Genomic DNA, 22,302 nt, shown 5'->3' with positions numbered 1-22,302 from the left:
TAATCAAAATATTGAAAGGTGCTTACAGCAGCACCCCCAAAGCACTCCCACCCATTCACCTCCTCCTCGTGACAACATTGGATTAAAAAACGCTACCAACAACATCGCAAACAACGACAAGAAAGACCCTTTCAACTCTATCACTTTCATCGACATTAATTGAGTAATCATTGCCAGACGTCAGTCAACATTTGATTCTATTTGTACAACGGGACCGCGTGTGCATTTTCCCGCTATCGCATTTCATGGCTTTCTTTGTTTGAATTTTGCATTTTTCTGGATGACCTCGTTGTGCACACAGCTTCGCCCCGCATCGACAGCACCCAGTCACCCCAGCTTCACCCCGAAGACTACACCCGTTGGGCACGGTTCGAAAATGGAAATATAAGCCCGCCGCCATCGGAAAATGAGCTGACCGCAGATAACCACAAACAATCGCCCCATACCGAGGCACCCTCCAAACGGCGAACGCGTGGTGAAGAAATTGAGGACATTTTTCAGCAGCTAAACCACACGCTGAAAGCAAACGCATCGAAGGCCGCGTCTGTGCCGCGCGATGGCGGTGGCGAAGACACGGCCACGAGAACGACGCTCGGCCAACTGGTGGAGAATGTGCCCGTGATCGAACGCATACTGGACGATTTGTTGACCTTCTCGAAGCAGCTGCTAGAACAGAAGCATTACCTCGAGGCGAAAGAATCGATCGATGATGCAAACGCAGTAGAAGACGCTGTCACAAAGCTGCCACCCGAGAATCGTGGCCCGGCACAGCGAGCGGAGATAAATGATGATAATTTAATTAATTTATTAGCCCCCGGCAATGAGGTGGACGAGCAAGAAGCTTCCGACGACGACGGGCGAAACGTCCGGGGCGATAAGTTGCCCAATAGAGACCTCCGCGACCGTGGCGCTCATGAAGGACCGGGCGCCTCCATTGGAGGGGACGAAAAATCGGCAAACAATGACGCGAACAGCAATCAACCGGGTGACTTTAGCAGTGGTCCCGTTCCACTGCCCGAGGATGATTGCAGCTACCAGCAAACCGAGCAGGAAGACCTGTTTACCAACGTGGCCATCTTCAACTGGAACCCGCTGGACGTCTATCAACAGCACGGGCTGTTTATGATTGATCCCCGGTTCGCTTTGGCAGACATGCGTGCCATCTCACCCGTACCAATGCTCCCGTCGTTGCAGCCTTCAATCATACCGCTTCCCACCGTACCGGAGGAAACGGATACTGCTGCTGCTGTCACTAACGAGCACGCGATTGCTATTCACCGAAGCGCTCAAGTACCGGGCGCCTCCATCGAGAACCAATCAGCAAAAAATTACAACCCGGAGACGGAATGTGAGCGCTCGCAGAGCGACGGAATTGTAAGCACTTTGCACACTGTTGCCGCAACTGCACCGAAGACGCCTGTACCCGATTGGAAAATGGACGCTTGTCACAATTATTGTTCGCCGTGTGTTGATCCCATGGCAACTGCCGGCTCATCGTCCACGGTGGGCTGTCGGCCTGGTGACAATGTAGATAAGATTGTGCAAATGAATCAGGTGTTACATTTCTATGACTCTAGCCACGTTCACTATCCCCTCGGACAGGATGCTCCGGACCAGGAAAGTGGGCAGCAATGTGAACCAGCTGCCCGTTCACCAACACTGACCAGCGCAACAACCGACGAAGGTACGTACCGCTGATGATGGTTGGTGGATTTGTCGTACGCTGTTCGACACGATTGCAATTGTTGCAGTCTTTTGATTGCCTGTGTTAAGTCCACGTGTATCCATGGCACCCTTCCCCAGCCCTGTTTGTGTCGTCCTGCTGTTCCCGAGTCCAGACTGGCAAACAAGTCCGACAACAGTGTGTCAATGTACCGTTGTGATAATATCGGATTACGTTCTGCGTAATGTGGGTGGTTCGAGGAAAAATTTATCGCACACTGCAATTCTCTCACGTGTACGGACAGGCGTGTGACACATTTGCTGGGTGCAATTACGTCGTTTCGCTGGTTAACTATTTTTCAAATTATTTTGAATAATATGTCAAAATCTAACGAGTTTGTATGATGCCATTATATAACATTGTAAGGTTGCTTGTGTTTATAGTTGAGTAGTAAAAGTGCAATATATATCGTTGCTGAATATTTTGAACATAAACAGTTTTTATTTAAAAAAAAATAGTTTATTTTGTCTTGTGTCTTGTAATCAGGAATTTTGTTTTCTTTATGTATAATGCATCTGTCGAACTGTTTCTTTATAGTTTATTACAAAAATACTACTGTCTTGCAATCAACTGGATGAATAAAGTCTGTCAAAAAATACCAACAAAAACCAAAAGCTTGAAAACTTATCCAATAAAAAGATAGTCATTCCCGAAATAGATTTGTACCATGTGGAAACCTTATCCAATAATAATTTCATTTACTTTTCCCTGCAAAGCATTCGCTTTCCCCTGATGTGCATTTACTTCCTTTAATATGATGAATTTCCGTTTTGCATTATTAACCGTTTCCGAGAAACGCTGCCAGAAACGGTATTCCATTTGGTTGCTCATCCATCCGAAAGTCAGCAAAACCTTATTATTCCATCTGTTAATTTCGCCATCGCTAAAAGAGGATTCACCGTACGAAGCATGGTGAATGAGTGGAATGGGTACTGCAACAGTTACGCCCGGTATTAACTCGCTCCCTGGTGGAAGAGAATGTATTTGTACAAAAAAAATTATACACACAACACAACATTACACGCGGTTGCTTCTCTGATTTCCGCAAAAGCACCTTTAGCACTCTGTTTCATGCCACCCTCGTGCAGTGTTCTTCCATCATTGGTCATATTTTTTTCCAGCTGTATGATTTTCACCGCCGGACAACCGTGGTTTGGTTGATACAACACCATTTTGTTGCAGCCGACTTTTTAAGCTTGCCGTGCTTTACCATTTTAAACCTTCCTTCCTGCTTTCATTTATGCATTCCAGCATCATAATGCTTCACGTTGTTCGCCTCTTGGAGATTGTTTCTCTACCGATTGCACCTTCACACTGACTTTTTATCTATACATCGAACCGAACCGAATGGGGCTACTGGATAGCACTTAACGCTTGCAGGGGTTCTACATGGTTTTACACTGGACGGGTTCATCCTCTTTTCCCGCTGGTCACCGTTTCGACCATAGCATTGTTTTTGTTTTTTTTACTTTCGATCATGTTTCATGCATATTACGCGATAGCACAATATTTGTGTTACATTCATACTTCCGACCTAGTCCTCAGCGATTCAGCTGTTTGGGAACTCAATAGGGAGCAACGGAGCTGTGAGCAAAAAACAGCTAGGCTCCATTTATTTATAGTTTCCACTACCAAGCGGAATCGGCTACAAAACCACATGTGGAGCTTCGAAGCAAAAGCTAACTCTGTAAGTGGGAGTGCGGAAGTAATGGCAACAAAAAACTACCCGTCCTTGTTGACCGAGTGTTGGACTTTGTATACCATCGAACAGTCACTTGTAAATCGTGACCCGAAGCATGAAGCGTAATGATTTTTGTATGGATGATGCCATTTTTTCTGTCTCAAAAGATGAACTTTTAAATCTCTATCCACTCATTTATTCAAGCGTATGGTAAGGTTTGCCGTGGTGGGTTGAACTTTATGCAGGCAAACTACGTATGTTTCGGTGTATTAATTAGTGATTGAGCATAACTTGTTGATATGGAATGCACCATAGTTTGCTTTAAAATTTACTTTTATAATCTGTTTTAAAATAAAATTAAAATATTCTTTAACTATAAAACAGTAATTTCTTCCAGAATGTTCTTAACATCGAAAAAGCAACTTCCTTCGAAGTGTACCATTTGTGAATTCCACTACGGTCATTTATCTTCTCGGAACATCCCAGCTCAGAGACCATGTTTTGCAACCATAGAATAACGATTTGATCGATAAGAAAAGCAATTCACACACAATTTTCACATTTTATCTTCATCCCCCCATGAGAGAGAATCATCCATGAACAGTTAATCGTTCAGGGTAGTATACGGATGGGGTAGTTTGGTTAGAGCTGGAAATTGGTAGAAATGATAAAGAGAGTTTTTGCTAAAACTAAACCCATATTCAAGGAAAAGGTTAAAGGTCAGCGATGTCACAATTATATTTCAAAACTGAAACGATTTATAATGTTACATCAATACCTACCCTGTTTGCTAACCAACAGCATGTTACATGTACTGTTAATATGCACTTTTTGCGTCTTTTCGACATTTTGTTTTCGTTTTCGTTGCACCTTGTTTCGCGCACTGCAGGAACATTTTCTCTCATTGAAACAAAAAAAAACATACGCATAAACTTTTCCAATAAGAAACCATATCGATTGTGCTTTCCGTTTCCGCAACGTACATAATTCAGCATTTGTTTTGGCACTGTCAGCAGCACACGGTATTGATATACTGATGTGTGTAATATGAAGTTTAAAAAATTCCCAGGTACATTCCTGAGCGACACACAATTCCTGTTTGCTGTTAGATTTTTTTGTTTCTGCCTTTGCCTTTTGAACCACAAACCTGTTTGTGCAATGGATTGGTGTTTGTGTTTTTCTGTTGACTGTACAAATAAACACATTATTTTCAGGAAGTGGTACAGTTATTTATAGCCCTTTGTTATGTGCTAGGAAAGAGCTTTTTTTCATAATCAGCATAACACTGTAGAAAATTCTCATCAATTTTAGTGTTTGGGAAATTATTTTGATTTTTTCGTATTTTCAAGTTATTTATTTATAATTATAAAGCTAATGCATCTGAGATTGTGTAAAGGACACGGCTAAATGATAAATTAAAGATCGCTTCATAATCAAAAACAAGATTAAAAATAATGCCCCAATCATCAAATTGAAATGAAATTAAGCAAGTCATTTCCTAATCAACTAACTTTCAAACGTAAACAGCTTAATAGCTTGGTTAGTAGCTACACTATAAATGAACAAACCGCTCTGCACAATATCAAAAAGTACACATCAGATCTTCGAAAAAGATATGCCCAAGGAAGCCAATCAAAGGGCAATCAGTGCAACGGAATGTGTGATGTTAAATCAACTTTATGGTGTCATCAATATGTTTTATCGTGCATCATTATGAAAGTCACTACCACTAAATTGCATCGCTATAGTTGAAATCGTCCACACATAAAGCCTGGACAGACGATCGAATTGATTGGAGCAGTACAAGAAAAGCCATACATTACAGCAAACAATTATGGCGTATCTTTTCTATTGGACTTTATTAAAACACGTTTTGTGAAGCAATTTTCCTTCAATTTCTTAACATTTCATCTGAGTTTCATTCAAAGCATAAAGTCTTACCGCCCTAATGGAGCATCCATCGGATTGATGTTGGACAGCTTTTATGCTCCACCAGATCTCAGTAAAAATATCAACACAGCCATAAAATTGATGAAGCGAACTCACGCAAACAAGCAGACAGACCGTCTGTCCGGCGCCCCATAAAGACGGAAATAATATTTTCATGTTGTGCTATTTATTACCTGGAAAATGATGCACGGAAATCGTGATCGGTCGTGATACCACGGACAGAGGGCTCTACCCAGCAGCAAACAGAAACCATTACCGGAGATGCTACTTTTACGAGCTGCTCTATCTTGATGCTCTACACAAGCTCTGGCTATTCCCCGCGGATTGCTTGTCATTACGAAGGCACGAAAAGAAGCCCTCTTTCATGCAATGGACCTAGTGTATCGTAGTTTTATTTTCATTTTTGCTTCTAGTAAAATTATTTCCCGAATGTGCTAGCTACTTAAGGTGGAGAGTTCTCAATTTTACGCCGCAATATATTTACTTTTCCACACGTCCGAGAAACTAACGGTCCGTGTAAAACTCCTCAAAGAAACTCCATGCGGGAAGGAACGTAACCAGCTATTTTTTTATAAATCAAAAACCTTTTCCTACCACACGGTGGTCCCACGAGGGGTGAACGAGAAGTTTGGTCCGCATTGTTCTGCTTGTGCTAAGTGCGGAGTAGCTTCATAAGGGGGGAACATATTGACAATGGACAAAATGTGTGCCCGGGATAGAACCGAGTTGCCTTGATATTGAAAATAAAGCGACAGCTAAGTGTATCCCCACCCGGCATGCATCGAACGCGGCCAGCGAAACAAGACAACCACCGAGAATGGTCTAAGTACTCTTATCACCATGGTTCAACACTTCCACCTCTTGCGCCCGGAAGTCTGCACTGAAAAACTACAATCTACTATGTCAATGATATTGGCAAAGAATACCGATGCGAGGCAAAAGTGAAACTCAATCCGTGTGGAAGTGGAAAATGCACTTTTGTTTATTTGACCACATCCAGTGTAAGGGTGCTAGGGAAAGAAACTCTCCGCTCCAGTACTGGTTCCGGTGCACGGAGGCAAGCGTAGGACAAAACAGCAAAAAAAGTTATTACAGCTTGAAAGTAAATCTGAGCGCATTGAACACCAACAAACACCAGCTAGAGTGTGAAACACTTCAAAAACTGAGAAAATTTCATATCCTTTCGCTGTAGCCGACACACAGCACCACAGAACACACCCACGGCTCTGAAGGGAAAAAACGAAAACAACCACAACAGCAAAGAAAACTTTACCAAAAGAACATCCGGTAGAGTGAAGCGAGATAGGAATATTTATGATTGTACCGGGTGTGTGTGCGGCGACTTTTATCCGGCGCGTCTTTGACCATCCCATGCGAATCGTTCCAATTCCACTAGTGGGATCGTAAATTGTCGTTCCATTCAACCCACGAACCAATTTTCCCTTACGTCAACAGCAGCGAAATACGCCTTCAGTGCCAGAAACCGCACACAAATCGTTCACAGATTGTCATATTTTATTATCATTTGAGTGTACTCTAACACCTTCCCACATGAAGCGCGCTTCAGCGCCCTCTGGCGTGAGCGTCGGAAATCCGTCTGCGATTGATTTCTTTTGCGTTTGATACGATCAAAAGCGCCGCATTTCCGTTGATTTTTACTCGCACCCTCTCAGTTCGACCGCACTTAATGCAGTTAATTTGTGAAGCGGAATTTACTCAACATCAACCATAGAAATAAAACAATCAATGGTTGTTTAATTGACTTTAGCTGAACACTGATGCTTCACAGTTCACTAGCCGAGTCAAAGTTGGTGTGCTTCTGCTCGGAGGATCAACAACAACAACAACAAAAGTTCGGTCCACCCGGACGCAAGTGTGTCCTCTTGAAAGTACTAACTCGGCAAAACCAAGACGAGATAATGATATAAATTAATTTCGAACAAGAGTCAACCACCTTCCCGAAAACTGTTCCAACCTAATTCGATCTAACTTTTCATCGTTTCGCTCCACTCCAGCGAGTGCGCTTCAATCATTATCCTCCCCAGAGGGGAAGAAGGGACGAAAGTGGGACGAACACCAGACACCCGAGACGGGCAGGCACACAGGAACATCGCTCCCAATTATCAGTTCACGAGCCGCTGGAAAAGCTTATTATTGGATTTGTGCGTTCGTTGAGAGGTTGGCTCCCCCCAGCAGACTCGCTCGTGGTTTCTGGGAACTGCAAAAACTTCACATCATCCTCGTCATCCTCCGGAGCATGCCACGCAACAGCGTAGTCCCGATTTCGCCATTCTTGGTCGGTCTTCTGCTCGCGTCGGGGGCGGTGGTGAACGCCGTGGAAATCGATGCGGCCAGTCAAACACTAATGCACGGGACGGTGCATGAGGCAGGCAAAATCAACCGACCGAGTCAAGTACAAATAACCAATCAAACTCAGCCCATCTCCGCACAGGCGGCGTCTTCGGACAACTCCCAACCCAATTGCCTCCGCCGTGTCGCGTGTTCTTCTCAGTAAGACCCTTGCCCTTACTCGATTGTTCCGCTGGCTTTTAGCATTGTGCAGTGACCGTGGCATTCGTGTGATTAATAATTTCCACAAACAATCATACCGCGGCCAACCGCTTTCCATCATGCATCTGCCTGCCTGGCAGACAGCTCCCCTCCATTACATGTCACACAACGACGACAGCACGGCGTCCTTGCACAACCGGACCTAAGCTGCACCGAGCTTCACAAATACACCAACCGAACCGCTGTTTATACTATTTGCCCAACTTTGCGAGGAACAAATATGTGAACATCGGTGCGAGGGCAACGATTGGCAACGATTTGCTTCCTTTTTTCCCGTCTTCTAATGTACGGAACGAGGCAAACAAAACAGGCCACACACACAGACACACGAGACGTGTGTGGAAAACCCAAAGAAGGAAAGCATTTTTACATCGTTTCCCGAGTTTTTCATACGCTTTTCATCCCACACACACACACACACATAAGTGGTACCACGAAAAACAAACGAGCTTAGCTAATGGGCTAGCAATAGCTCAGGCAGTTCCTGTAACATCAACAACATCCACATCAGAACAAAAAGCTACCTGGCTTATTGGAAACGACCATCAAATTAATGATGGTAATTTTGCTTTTCCTTTCGCTATAAATCATCATACGAGCGAGCGGTGTATGCGTGGCACACCGTGGGTTGTAAAATTCGCGGCAAGCGTTTACCACTGGACTAGCGTTTCTTGGACCACGGGAGTCATTCTTCAAAATTTCTAAAACGGGAGAGTAACGGTGAGTTTTTCATGTTTTTGTTTCCCAGTTTGTCGTGGTTAAAGGTGAAAACCTCCAGTGTGCTACCTGCATGCGGCCCGATAAAAGAAGCATTTTCTCCCTGTTGTAGCTCATACTGCGGAACAGCTATGTTGCTTACCTAACGACGACAAACATCGTGGTGGCACATCATGCTGCCTCAATTGCAACCCAATGGTTTGTTTCCGTGTGTACCACCGTTTAGCCCGCCGGTACACAATGAATCAATAAACATTTCAAGTTCACCGCAGTAATTGATGGTGCATTTCTTGACCGACTTTAATCCGTTTAAAGTACGGCAGAAATGAAACGTTTTTTTTTCTTTCTTTTTTTACTGCATTTTCATGTAAACAAGAGACCATGAATCACCAGAAAAAAGAAGTATTCATACAGACAAATCACTAACATTTGTTCTCCGCCCATTAAATGGCCTGTTTTGTAACGAGACCACATTATATTGCTTCCAATTATACTTAACTAATAGATACAATCGATTGGTACTGTTTACCATTTGCCCTACATGGGACACCCTTTGCATTGACCAACTGTTTGTTTATTGTGGATACTATTAAGATAAGCATTAGTTCGTACCTCAATTTCCTCATTATTTTCTCTCACTCACTCACTCAACGCTAGATTTGCTGAACGATCCATTGACGTTACAAAAACTCGACGGATGAATTATTACCATTTCGTTTTGTTTCCTAAGCATACAGGGCAAGAATGGTACGGTACGCTGATTGGCCGCATGAAACCGGACAAAACCAACCGGGGGTCCGAGATTGATCAACCGTCAATCAGTTTTCAGGGTCAATGGGGCCTGTGTTCGCGTAATGAGAATAGATTTTTACGAGAATGGTCAATGGTTGGAACTTTCGTTTTCCCCTTTAAGAGAACCACTAAAACCGTATCGAAAGAAACGGTTATTAAATAATACACCCTCCGCAATAAAACTCCTCCCAGCTATTGCCCTGTTATGCTCCCGTAATGCCCGCTAGCTGATAGTGGGTTCATAAACGGAAAGTTAATTACATGCAGTGTTAATTATGTACTGATTTGTAATGACAGCTGGAACACACAACAATAAATCACAGAACTGAGTGACTAAAACAAATGAATACCGTTCGGAAAGTTTTGCTGTGATGCGGAACGATTATCTCCTGCAGCAAGTAGTATGTTTTGGTATTTTGCAGTAGGATCGCACCATGTTTCAATGCTTCACTTGCGTATTTTTCGAAAAACATTATCTTCTTTGGTTTTATCTCATGTTGAGCTGGTTATTTCTTTTTTTTTCTGTGGCTACACGACTTTGTTGGGCTGCACTCTTGCCTTCATAAGATTACTTACATATGTTTGTCAGTTATCCTTTTCACAATATACAAGACTTTGTTTATTTGACTAAACATTTACTTAATATTCGACAATTTTGCCCTTGTTTCTGTTTGTTTTAAAAACAAAGAATTCATCGAAGGCTATAAATGGTATAATGTCACTTACTCAAATAGTTCAATTCTCTCTTCCCATCATCTTACCCCTGTGCTTTTATTTCAATTGGACCCAAGAACCTTACAGGCACGAGTGACAAAAAGTTACATTCGAATTGGTGATTTTATCCTTGAAATGCGTCTGTTGTAATGGCTTCTAGTTCGACGACGAATTTAACAGCCTTTTAATTGCCTTAATCACTGGTCACTGAGCAAAAGGCAAGCTGCATCAAAGGAATTTACTTTCACTTACATGATAAATTTTCACCATTTACGAAGCCAGTAAAGAGTAATTAAAATGAAAAAAAGTCAGATAAAACAACCTCGGTAGAACGTCTCGCTGGGACGATCTGCATCCTCTATTCCTAACCGCACAAAGCGCACAATGAAGCGTTTACAACCATCCCACACATTCATCGCTAGGCATCATGTTACTCGTTGCATATGCCCATTTATGCTGCTTCCACGATGCCGAACTCATTTACCCGACCGGTGGTACCGTAATGAGAGCAGTATTAACCAACAATGAGGTTGAAACCCCGTGGGCGTACAGGACCGTAAGGTACAGTGCCACCCACGGGGCAGAAATAATCCCAAAATAAAAATGAACATCTTTCCAACGCTAAAGCTAGCGAGCGCAAACATTCATTAGCATCGATAAATTCATCGGGGTTGGCCCGGTGGGAGCTTTCGGGCGGTTCGGGTTTGCAAATTCTCACCGACGATGCACAGCATTGATGGCGCCTGAAAGTATGCAATGGCATGCGATACACATCCATCCAAGCGCGCTGTGTAAGGAAACCGCTGCGAGAAACGCGCATGGAATGCTGAAATGCTTGCACCTTTCCCTAGCAACTGCGCATACACACAGGTCCCACTGTATCTCTCTAGCATTGCGCTTTACTTTGAAATTTGCCCTTTTCAAACACACTCATTCAGGTGCAGTAGAAAAGCATTGGGATAATTCATCCCATGCACCTTAAATGGCTTCTGCCAAGTTCGTGGCACATGGAGCGGTTGAGCTATACGCGCCACAGGAGCATATTTATGAGTTCGTCTTGACGGGAATGCAAGAGCTGCATTTTTCACCAGTCAGTGCCCGATTCACAACGGGGGAAACGTGCATTTTCCGTGGAATGACTCCTATTTGCTTTACCATGCCAGTGGGGATGCTCTGGCATGTATAAACATGGTGTGTTTAGGGGCACAATTTACTGACACAATTTCATTGGCTGCATAAGACGAAATATGTTGTAATGCTTTAATTAATAATCGCATATTCTTCCTATTGTAACATACCGAATTGCTGACGATAGCTCGTTGAATCTTAAAGAAAACATTTATTTCCAACAACATCTCTTGCATATCAGTTACGAATAGATCGAAAGCTGTAATAAAAACCATCAACCCATTTTCGTGACTAGCGATAAAATCTTACAAAAGCGCCGCAAAAAATAGCTTTATCGGTCGAGTACAAGATTTTGTCAACCCGTCACGTACCGATTCGGTATCATTCGATCCCGCAATCCACAGCAATGCAGCAGCTGCATCTTAAGCACTGTTGTTTTTTTTTTACCATACCTTCCACCACCACTGTGCCACATAGCAGGTGGTAGAAACTGGAAAGCATTTTTGCTGAACCATGCCTTCCCAACTTCCCCGGACGGACTCGACGGACTTTGAAGTGGTGCAAGACGGATTTTTTACATCCTCGACGAGCGAGACTCTTCTCTTACTTATAAAGGGAAACCCAAAAAAGTCACTTCGTTTTACCGCGTGCAGTGCGCATATTGAAGACAACTCTGATGCAAACGATGAAGCAAATGTGCCCGCAAGCGCTCGGGAGAAATATTTCTTTTTACGCCACATTTTAAAAACCGTGCCCAACACCGTGTACGGCTAATACGTGTCAGCTGAGATTTGCACCATGAATGTGTCATATTTTCTTATCATATGCATCGTTTTGCAGCACGAAGAAATTGACACACGAACAGCTGTCCGGTCTAACATTACATTCGAGACGCAAAAAGGGACGTAGGAAAAGAATGCTCATGCATGCTTTTGGTTTCAAAGATGGTGCCTTTTTACATTTATTTCTCTTGTCCTCTTCTCTTTTTTCTGAAGATTTCTTTCTCTTTTATCTTATTGTGGTAGAAATCTTGAAGCAGATGTTTAAATATTCTTAAAAAAAAAAAAAGATTAATATGTATATTTCTGCGACATTCCTTCAACAACATCGAACATTATTTTGACAGCAAAAAGATATTCTTGTTTCGGAAACATTTTTTAATAATTATAAATAGAACATATTCGGTCGATCCGGAAAACAATTAACATAGCAATCGCATTGGAAACGATTTAAATACAAACAACAACCTCCTTCCGATGCAAAGCTTTTCGGCTTCAGTGTCAATTTCCAAACCATTTTCTAATGATCTTAAGTCGTTCTCCGTCTGAAATCCTCCACCTCCGAACGGAACCAAAGTACCAAACGGGGAAATGTGTGAGTGTTTGTACAGTTGCGTTTCTTGCTTCATCGGGACAATTGCAAAACCTCGAGTGCCGACTCGGTGTCACGCTTCGCATATGGGCATCGTAGTTCCTGAAGGAATTTACGCTTATGCTTCATTCGCCACAACCAATTCTATGCAGCGAGCATCAAATTGGATCGTGTTTACGGTGGCGCACGGCAAGAAGAGTCTATCGCCGGTGTGTGTGCCGGTACAGCGAGTGACATTTTCCGCACTGTACCGAATTCTACCGACTAACTGTCTGGCAGGCTGCCGCCATCGGTACTACATGGCGTACGAAAAATATGCATCACGTGCGCCACCCTTCACACTAGTGGGAGAACGCATATTCTGCATATGCATGTGCATTCTACGTCTGCACCAGCCAGGGGTTTCGCTCTCCCACCTAGCAGTCACAAAATTTTACGTCAGTATGTGAAGGGTTTTTTTTAGCTTCCCTTCTTTCTACAACCCCGCACAGTATCCTCCCCCCAAACTCTCAACAAACTGACAGCATCGCATCGCATTCCACTTGGCAGCGCTTTTTGCATTTATGGCAATGCGTCTGCTACGAAGCAAACCGTCCGTGGGGTTTCTTTTCCTTTTGGATCGTAAGATTTTTTTCATGCCGTATATTTTCTCGTTATTTTCGATGCTTCTTTGACTTTTCTACCCACTAACTTCAACGTTTAAAAGATGCCTCCAAATAACTGGCTCGTGAGCGTAGCGGAACTATGGATGGCGTATAATGCATGCCATGTTGCTACGGAACGGAAAGCAGATAGTGCAGCCATGTGAAACATTGGCCGATAGCAGGTTGTTTACTCGGAAGGATACACACTACTGTACGTTGAATGTATTTGTTTTATGCCACATAACATTGGTGAATAATATACAGAATATATTTTAAATACTCAGCACTCGACGAGAAAACTATTTTATTCCTGTAATTTTAATCATAACTAAACTAAAATTAATAAGTCAGTGACGTACGCAGGACTGACTATGCAGCAACGGGTAAATAAAGTCAAAGAAAGGCAGAAAAGGCAGGCCTAGATCTTTGAGGTTGTTGTGCCAATAAAGAGAGAGAGTTGTACAACATCGAGAGAAATCTTTATTGAATGTACACCATAAAACTGTATTATTTTTCTGTCATATGTGCTTAACGAATGGGTTTAATGCATCCTCTATAATGCAACTATTCCATATCATGCACGATACATCGAAGACCGTTTGTGAACGTTCCCGGGAAACCTCGTTTTCTACCGTTGGTTGCTTCTGTTTTCACAACTCAACGAGCAGAATGTAAAGAAATTGATCTTTACCTATGCCGTACTGCGGTTGGCTGATAGACTATCGGTCAAATCACGACGAAAGTGTCGAACATGGGTGTCACATTCATCCAATCCAAGCACACTACTTTATCCCAGCCACGTGCAGCATGGTGGAAAGATTGAAGGATTTATCATGGACACAAACCGGTGTACCAAGAAATACCCCTGTTCCCAGCGCCTGCTTGGTTGTTCGGTTCCATGCTGGCCGATGGTGCACAAATGTATGGTTCACAATTTTTCATCCTCCAATAAACAATTTAACGCCACACATACACGCATCAGCATGAACAGTGTTGCTCACCGTAGCTAAGAATACGATACGTGGATGGATTTATTTATATTTTTCACCTGCCCATACGAGCACGCCATAGCGGTTCTCTCCGCCCGGTAGATCAACGACGTTTAAATAAGGCGATGATTAATCTATATAAAAGATACATTTTGAAGATTGGTCATCCATACTTCGGACTGGCCATCATGGCCACTGACATCGTGCGTGTCAAGGTTGGTTGTTGATGATGTGACAACAAAATAATAAAACCAAACCTAATTGCTCATCTGCAAAATAAAACAAAAACCTAATTGCTCATCTGCACCAGTGGAGGACATGATCCAACAAAAATCGTCACTACAAAGCCAGACAAAATGAAGGACAACGGTGTTGAAGATCAACCACAACAAAGCATTTCAAGGGCATTTTAGAGTATGTTCAATGTTACTAAAATGTACGCTTTGTGCACAAAGATGGTCTACAAAGATGAGACAGATCATATACAGCGACACAATTTGGGATGGAGTTAATCATCCCACCCATTTCTTTGTTGTGCCGTTGATGATGATGACGAACTTAAATTATATTTGCGCATCATCCACAGCAAATCATCGGTGCCGAAAAATTCGCCTCAACCTTTCTTCAAACAACAGGAACGCCATTCGTTCCGCTTCAACGTCATGATCATTCTCGTCTTTTCAACTCGTCTGACTCACTCACGGACATTTTTCTCTACTAGAACGAGAAGCAGAAAGTGAGAAAGACAGAGAAAGAGAGAGCGAGATATGGAAAAGCGCGAAGAGTGCCCAAAAACAAGAAGTTACATTTCTGACAGCCATCGTGACGGTGACTTATGTTATTTAGCTTGTCGCTTCCATTACACAGTGGTGGTGTTGGTTCCCCGTTTTATTTCACTCTACCTGTATGAAGAGCACACAACACACAAACACTACCGCGAGAAGAAAACGCGGCATCGCTAGTGTACGATCGCGAGCGGTAGGAGATCATCCATGGGACTCAAGGATAGCAACCGTATAGTAGTAACAGGTAGTAGCTGCAGGTACCAGGCGTGCTCGATCCAAGCGTGCCGGTCGTTCAGTTTGTCGCGAAGTTTCAAGCGTTCGAGAGCGGGCAATTCTTAAACAAAGATCGGTGCGAAACGGTTCGTTGTGAGTGGTGCATTTTTCGATACAGCGGTTGTTGACGTATAGTTCTAGTGAATTTTTTCGTGCTTATAAGAGCGTGCAGTGAGTGTGGTTTTTGGGTTTCAAAAAGAGAGCACAAAGGTTTGTGAATTTAAAGTCCCTTTTCTGTTATAAAAACGTGCTATCGAAAGTGGAAGTGGTGATTATGGTTGATAATCTTAAATTAGTTGAATTCTTTCATTTTTAATTTATTTTAAAAATTGCCATTGGACAGTCTTCATTTTTATTTACGTTTTAATTAATAATTGCTTCAAGCTGTTAGTGCTTTATTTCGGTGCAATCGATCAGAGAATCGAACAATCGGTGGCTAGTGTGACTGTGGATTCGTTAAACTGAGAAAGAAACCAGACCTTCGAACAAGCGCGTTCCCAATTACAGCCATCCATCGTCGGCAATGGAAGGTGTGAATCATCGCATAGTTTTTAAATTGGGCGATAGACTATGTTCTTATGGAGAAATAGAAATTTTATAAATAGCATGTTTGAGGCCTAAACGGAATTTCAGCGTCACTTACAATCTCCACCCTCGTCATCACCTTTTCACCAGGAGAGGTGGCAAAAAAGGCAAATGAACAGTTAAACAAAACTTCCTGCACAATTCAAGCAGACACACTAACACACTCACGCACAAGATGTTCACGAAATGCATGAGCATGGCATGCAGCCGAACATTGACCGGATCGGTAGAAGCTCGTTTCTAAAATAAAACCGTAGATCTACCTACGGACCGTTATAGGAGTAACCTCTTTGGAATGCGGTCATAACTCCCGCTGGTACTAAGTAGAATGGTATTAGCCGGGGGAACCATATTTTTGGATGCAGTGGTATGGCATTTACTAAGCCAAGCCTGGTCTGGTTTCACTGTGCTAGGCCACCAAAATGAGGTCATGGTGGGTTCGCAAATTTTGTTTAGATTTTTATAAACAATTGCGACTTTTGCTCTGCTGCGTTTCGTCTGTTAGAGATATCTTTGAGTAATGTTTAAGATTTTTTAAATAGCTTCGTAAATCGTCGTTTGACATGGATAGATAATTCTCGAAACAAATGACTGAATTAATGCTTCAATTCAACTGAAAATTAGCTCACAAAAACCTTGAGGAGAAATATAAAGTTTGGCATATCTATCAAACGATTTAAATCAGTATTCTGTTGAGCAGTTTGCGGAAGGTAAATAATAATCTATAACAGACAGTGTGAAGCACCATGCGTCTCCATCTACAACGGACATACTAACCAATCGAAAGCTGGTTCCAAATTTGCTCTTGATCTTACAGCATAAGAACCTTCAATATAAGCACGAAAAAATGTCAAAACCAAGCTCATGCCTCTTCCTTAACACAACTTATGACGCGCACACTAGCAAAATGCCCGGGAACCGATTATCGTTGATTATCATCATCAGCGTCATTAAGTTTGACAAACTTGAGCCCACGGCTTCTAGCTGTCGCTGCTCTATGCCACTGGATCAGCAAATGAACGATTAATTGCCACGATAAATCCCTGGTGGGCAGAAATCATAATCCAATGATGCGAACGAGGTAACGATGACGTAGAATGTGAACAAGGGCAAAAGGGGGAGGTCATTAGCACAAGATTTAAAATCGTTTAATTAATTCGTTTCATTGAAAATTTACTTCCACTGGAGGTGTTGAGGCTGGTGCGATGAAGATGTTTTACAACAGTGGAATGACCGACGCTTTTTTGTTTTCCACCGCACAACAATAGAAATGCGATAATATATTGTTACTTGGGACCAATACACTCTGGTGGCATATTTTTTCCCCCGAAGAAGCGGGTGATATGATAAATCATCATGTTCTTACAGACGAATAAGAAAAGAGTATATGTATCAAACCTGAACCCACACTATAAGCCAAAAACTCCATCCAAAGTGCACGACTTGCACAAGAAAAACTTTCCTTTCGCTTCCCAACCCGAAACTCACACGAGTGGTGCTCACAGCGCTCAAACGTAGAGTAAGATAGAAAACCAAACACACAAAAAAATACGAACACTCTCACAAACTGTCTTATTTTGCACTGGCCACGAATGATCTTATCGCATGAATGAAGGCTTACGGGCGCAACAAAAGGATACCGACACAAACGGAAACTTCAAAGCGGAGACGCAGCTCTTCATACAGCAAATTAAGTTTTTGAAAAACTTGTTATAGAAAGTGTCTGTTTTAATTAAAATCTCATGAACCATCTCGCTGGAGAGACATGAAGTAGACTTCATGTCTAGGCATCACTCGGCTTCGCACCTACCGGCCACTATTCGCTCGCTACCGCAAACACAAAAGGCCACCAACCCTCAAATTCCACGAACGAGTTTGCGAGCTGCTCGGTATGCACTTTACACAAACGTCAACAGCAGGGAACGTTGTGGTAATTCGCGAGCAAAATGACACAAAAAAAACCTGCACACTCATTCACTCCAGCGCGATAAGTCTCCGGCGGGACAGACTAGCTGATCCGGAGCGATTTGATCCCATGTGAATATATCTTTTTATCAAAAACCCCAACTTGATTGTTGAGGAGTGCGCTTCACTGACATTCGGACCGAACTCTCTGGCTTTAAGGTTTGATGGTTCAAGACGATATTTGTATCCCTTCAGAAGAGAACAAAACTTCCCGCACCAAAGTGCCCTTCTAGGGTGGGGCGGATGGGATAAAGTCGCGGTTCGGTGGGCAATTTAGTGTTGGGCTCATCAAATAAAAAAAAAAACACAACCTACAACAAAAAGATAACGCTGAAAGAAAAGCAGCACACCAGTGTAGTAGCGCCTAGCATATCAGATGAAAAGTCTTTCACTCAAATCCCATTTATCTTCCAGTGAAGTAGGACGCATTTGTGGGTTAGCGCTCGGGTTGCAAACGGGCATAAGGGGATTTTGTACACCCTTTTTCCCCCTCCAATGTTTCTCGCTGGCAAGCTTCGGGCATGCCACCGTAAAGTATTAGTGCGGCTGAACTAGCTGGCAAGTGTCCGCCAGATAATTCTCGGATTTTTGCCATCCCACCTTCGACTTCATTCTTCCGACCCCAGTACGAAAGGTACAGTTTTTCACTGAGATATATCAAAGCTGTGGGCATTGAGCGAACGGGAAGAGATGGATTGCACCGGGAGTCGTCCCGGTTTCCCTGGGAGGTGGGAATGAGAAATATAAAACATACACCATCGCTAACTGACATGGACACCGACATTTCTGGCGGGGTACTGGGAAGAAATGTGCAGAAAGCAAAGAATGCGACTCGAGATGAATCGCTGTAGCAATTTAATTATTTTATACTCCACCCACACCCTGGCCGGCTGACGGCCGTCGGCCGAAGAATAACTACGCTCACACGTACTACAATTCTACGATCTTTTTTTGTGTTCTTTCTTTCCATTGCTCTTGGTGCGGCCGTTTTCCCACTTGGATCCCGGTTAGGTTTGAAGCGCGTTGCTTGGCCTCCACCAGCCGAGGGCCCTGAGTACGAGGTACATCCATCACAGCAGAAACAACACGCGGTAGGTCAGCAATTCCCGCCGCAGCAGCAGCAGTTCCAGCCGCAACAATTCTACCACCAAACGAACCCTCAACAGCAGCAGCAGCAGCAGCAGCATCAGCAGCCGGCTTATCAGCAAACGAGCTTTCCACCACAGCAGCACCCGCACCAGCCGGTGGAAAGAATCGTTCCCATTCAAAGGGTGAGTACCGGGTAGCCGTTCACTCGCACATCCAGAAGCAGCCAAATTATGTAGATTATGTGCTGTTGCGAATTATTTTAATACCGAGAAAACACACTGAAAACCCCCACCCCGAGTGTGCTGGAAAACAAATGTTTGAATGTTTTTACACACAGAAACAACACACACGCCTTAAAGTATGCGCTGGTTCTTCACCGCTTTGTGATGCTGAACGGTGCCATGACCAGGATACGAAACACGCTATAAACCGGCCAGCGACTTCAATTAAGGAAAACTGTTTAGTACCCACAAATAGACTGCACTTTATCTTTGTCTTGCAAATTAATCATCCATTTGCCGTAGTTTTCTACAAAAATAAATGAAAAGTTATGTCTGAAGCGATTAGTGAGTGAGCCACTAATGAAAAATAATAATAGCATCGGATTAATTTCGAACGCTGTCGCATCGGACATTCCGAAACGGACAATAATCCGTTCATCCCTCACAAACTTGTTGCAAAACTATTGGCCAAACGATCGAAACAAGCTGCCAGCAGGGCAAATGTCGATATTTCACGCGAAACGAGCTCTTTGGCGAGAGTGGCTGTGCTGTGTTATTGACGGAAAATATTAAAACACTGTAAATGAGCCACTTAGCGCGTTGTTGACATACTGGCACACGGTCAAAAGATTAACCGACGCAACTCCCTCTTGCGATTGGGATAGCGCGAGGACGGTTTTATTAAGCGTCACCGACAGCGTTCTTCTAGGTCACTGTGAAAGTAGAAGAAGGGGAAAAATGGCTCCATAAATAAATTTTAAGGCCAGCGTCCTGTCAAATGGCATTATAAGCGAGATGATAAATTAAACTCCGCCGAAAGGGGTTGTTTTTCGCGTGCAATTTCTCACTCACAAATGTACTGGGCGTGTTAGTCATGCTAACTTGACCCGATTCGGCACACATCGACGTGCGTTAATTTACACCGGTAGCAATTTTTACTGTCAACTAAAAATATTCTACAGCACTTCTTAATATTACATTTCACCAGTTAGATTTCGTAGGAAAAATTCATGCAGTGTGAAATGTTGCTGGGCGGTGAAATGCCCCTACCAATCCACTCCGGTAACCGAATGAATGCAAGCATTGTGACGTATTGTGACACACACGCCCCGGAAACGCTGCGAGAGACCGCAGAAAAAAATACGACTCGTATTTTGCAACAAATCGGTTGACCTCATTCAACACGGCACCATTCACCGCAGTAGCCTGGCCCCAACGACGCCATCGCCGTGTGCTCTTTTTACTGCGTACTTGGCGCGTCAAATTGACAGCTGTCACAAGATTTGCTACGGTGCTGTCATTTTCGTTCCATCTTCAGGTTTGCTGCAAGCGCCACATGTGGAACGGCCTGCGGGAGTTAGTTAGTTGCCGCATTAGGAAAGCAGTGTATTGCACCATGCTGCAGCCGGGCCACATATCCCAGGCTAACAGTGTAAAGGTCCACAGAATGCATTAAACCATTATGGTAATTTTAAATCACTTTTCTGCACTGGCGCGCAAGCGAAGACAAATTAATTGCCCTGCATCCCGGTACAACTTATCCGGTTGACTATTACTCATTTTTTTCCTTTTCGGCCAAGCAGCAGCCGGCATTATGCGCCGCCACAAATGGCACTTTCATAATTCCTTTCCAATAGCTTTTAATTGAATCTTATTTCCCCCTTTTGGGCCCTTTTCAGCTCGGACCAGTGTGTTGAGACGCTCTTGGGAGGGAGGGTTTAATTATTGTTCCGTTCCCATCCGGAACGAAAAGAACTCAAATGACATTTCGTCATTTACACATCTCTAAGCGGTGTGCTAGAAGGATGTGAGAGAAGAATGTGAGCGAGCGAGGTGAGAGAGCGAGTGAGAGAACGAGGAGAAGTAGAGTGATCGCCAAAGGGAACGGACGTATCTTAAAATTGTAAAAGTTAAGTTTAAAATAAATGGTCCTTCGAAAAGCAAAAAGACGAAAAGAGTTCAATTGTGTACAAGGATTGAACATTTGGTCCGATCGAACCGGATAGAAACCAGGATTGCGGCCTGAAACCACCGCACGCGTGCGTTTGTCAGTGTCCGTGCCAATGTGTGTGACCACCAGCGTCAATCGAAGAAAGTAGTTTTCCCAACAACCACCGCCCGTGTGCGTTGTGTGACCGCCCGCGTCACTAGAAGAGTCCCCTCACAACCTCAGTCCATGTGCGTTGTGTGACCGTCCGTGTCCCTAAAAAGTGATCCAACAACCACCGCCCGCGTGCGTTGTGTGATCACCCGCGACGCAAGAAAAGTGTTCCCTCACAATCACCGCCCGTGTGCGTTGTGTGACTTTTCACTTGTGTTGTATGACCGCCCGGGTCATAAGTAAAAAAAAGTTCCCAACAACCACCACCCGCGTGCGTTGTGTGACCGTTCGTGTCACTAAAAAGGATAGTTTCCTGCGAATGTTCCCTGTGCGTTGTATGAAACCACGTGTTTTATGCTAAGAACGGTTCTCACACAATAGTGTCTGTGCGCGTGTGTGTGTACGTGACCGCTCAGACCACTTAATACCCCGATAACCGTAGTCCGCGTGGGTTGTGTGAGCACACGCATACTAGAAGAACATTTTTCCGCGAACCAGCGTCTGTGCGCGTTGTGCCCAAATCATTTGAAAAAGAACCAATTTGCCATCTACTACTCGTGTGTTTGTGTGTTGCTGCATGTGGTCGTGATTGTGATCGCGACTACCGCCGATCGTTTGAGAGTGTGTGTACAAAGAACGTTAGTGTTCCCAGAAATCATCAGACTCATACTGCACTCGTGTATAAGTGTGATTGAGGTTCCCGTAATCCGTGCGTGTGTGAGTGACTTGTGTTTGTGCGCAGATCTATTCTTGTTCCTAGAAATCTCGCAAAAGGACACGTTCCAGTAACTGTTAGCTGTGTGCATCTTGCGCTACAAGTTTCATCGTGTGTGTGCGGTGTGCTTGGTTTGTGAGCATTTGAGAAGTGTCGTGCATGGGACCAGAAACGCGTTCGCAGAAAAACGCAAATAAGGACAAAATGGCTACCAAACCAGAAGAGCTTTCTAAGGCAATTCGTCAACGCTCGCATGTCAAAAGCAAACTTTTGCGCTTGCACAGAACG

The 22,302-nt window shown here is 43.5% G+C and overlaps 1 protein-coding gene across 1 annotated transcript in view; it reads left to right on the top strand.

Annotated features, from left to right (window-relative positions):
* LOC128713186 (uncharacterized) overlaps positions 1 to 20,895 on the top strand; it is a 32,381-nt gene extending 11,486 nt beyond the window's left edge. Inside the window, 3 exon segments of the mRNA XM_053808046.1 lie at positions 302 to 1,684; positions 18,900 to 19,159; positions 20,878 to 20,895. Coding sequence (XP_053664021.1) covers positions 302 to 1,684; positions 18,900 to 19,159; positions 20,878 to 20,895 — 1,661 coding nt within the window.
* The last annotated feature ends 1,407 nt before the right edge of the window (positions 20,896 to 22,302 follow it).

This window comes from Anopheles marshallii, chromosome 3 (assembly GCF_943734725.1).
Source record: "Anopheles marshallii chromosome 3, idAnoMarsDA_429_01, whole genome shotgun sequence".
NCBI classification, from domain to species: Eukaryota; Metazoa; Arthropoda; class Insecta; order Diptera; family Culicidae; genus Anopheles; species Anopheles marshallii.
The sequence above is the reverse complement of the archived record's forward strand: the minus strand, read 5'-3'. Positions and strand labels throughout refer to the sequence as shown.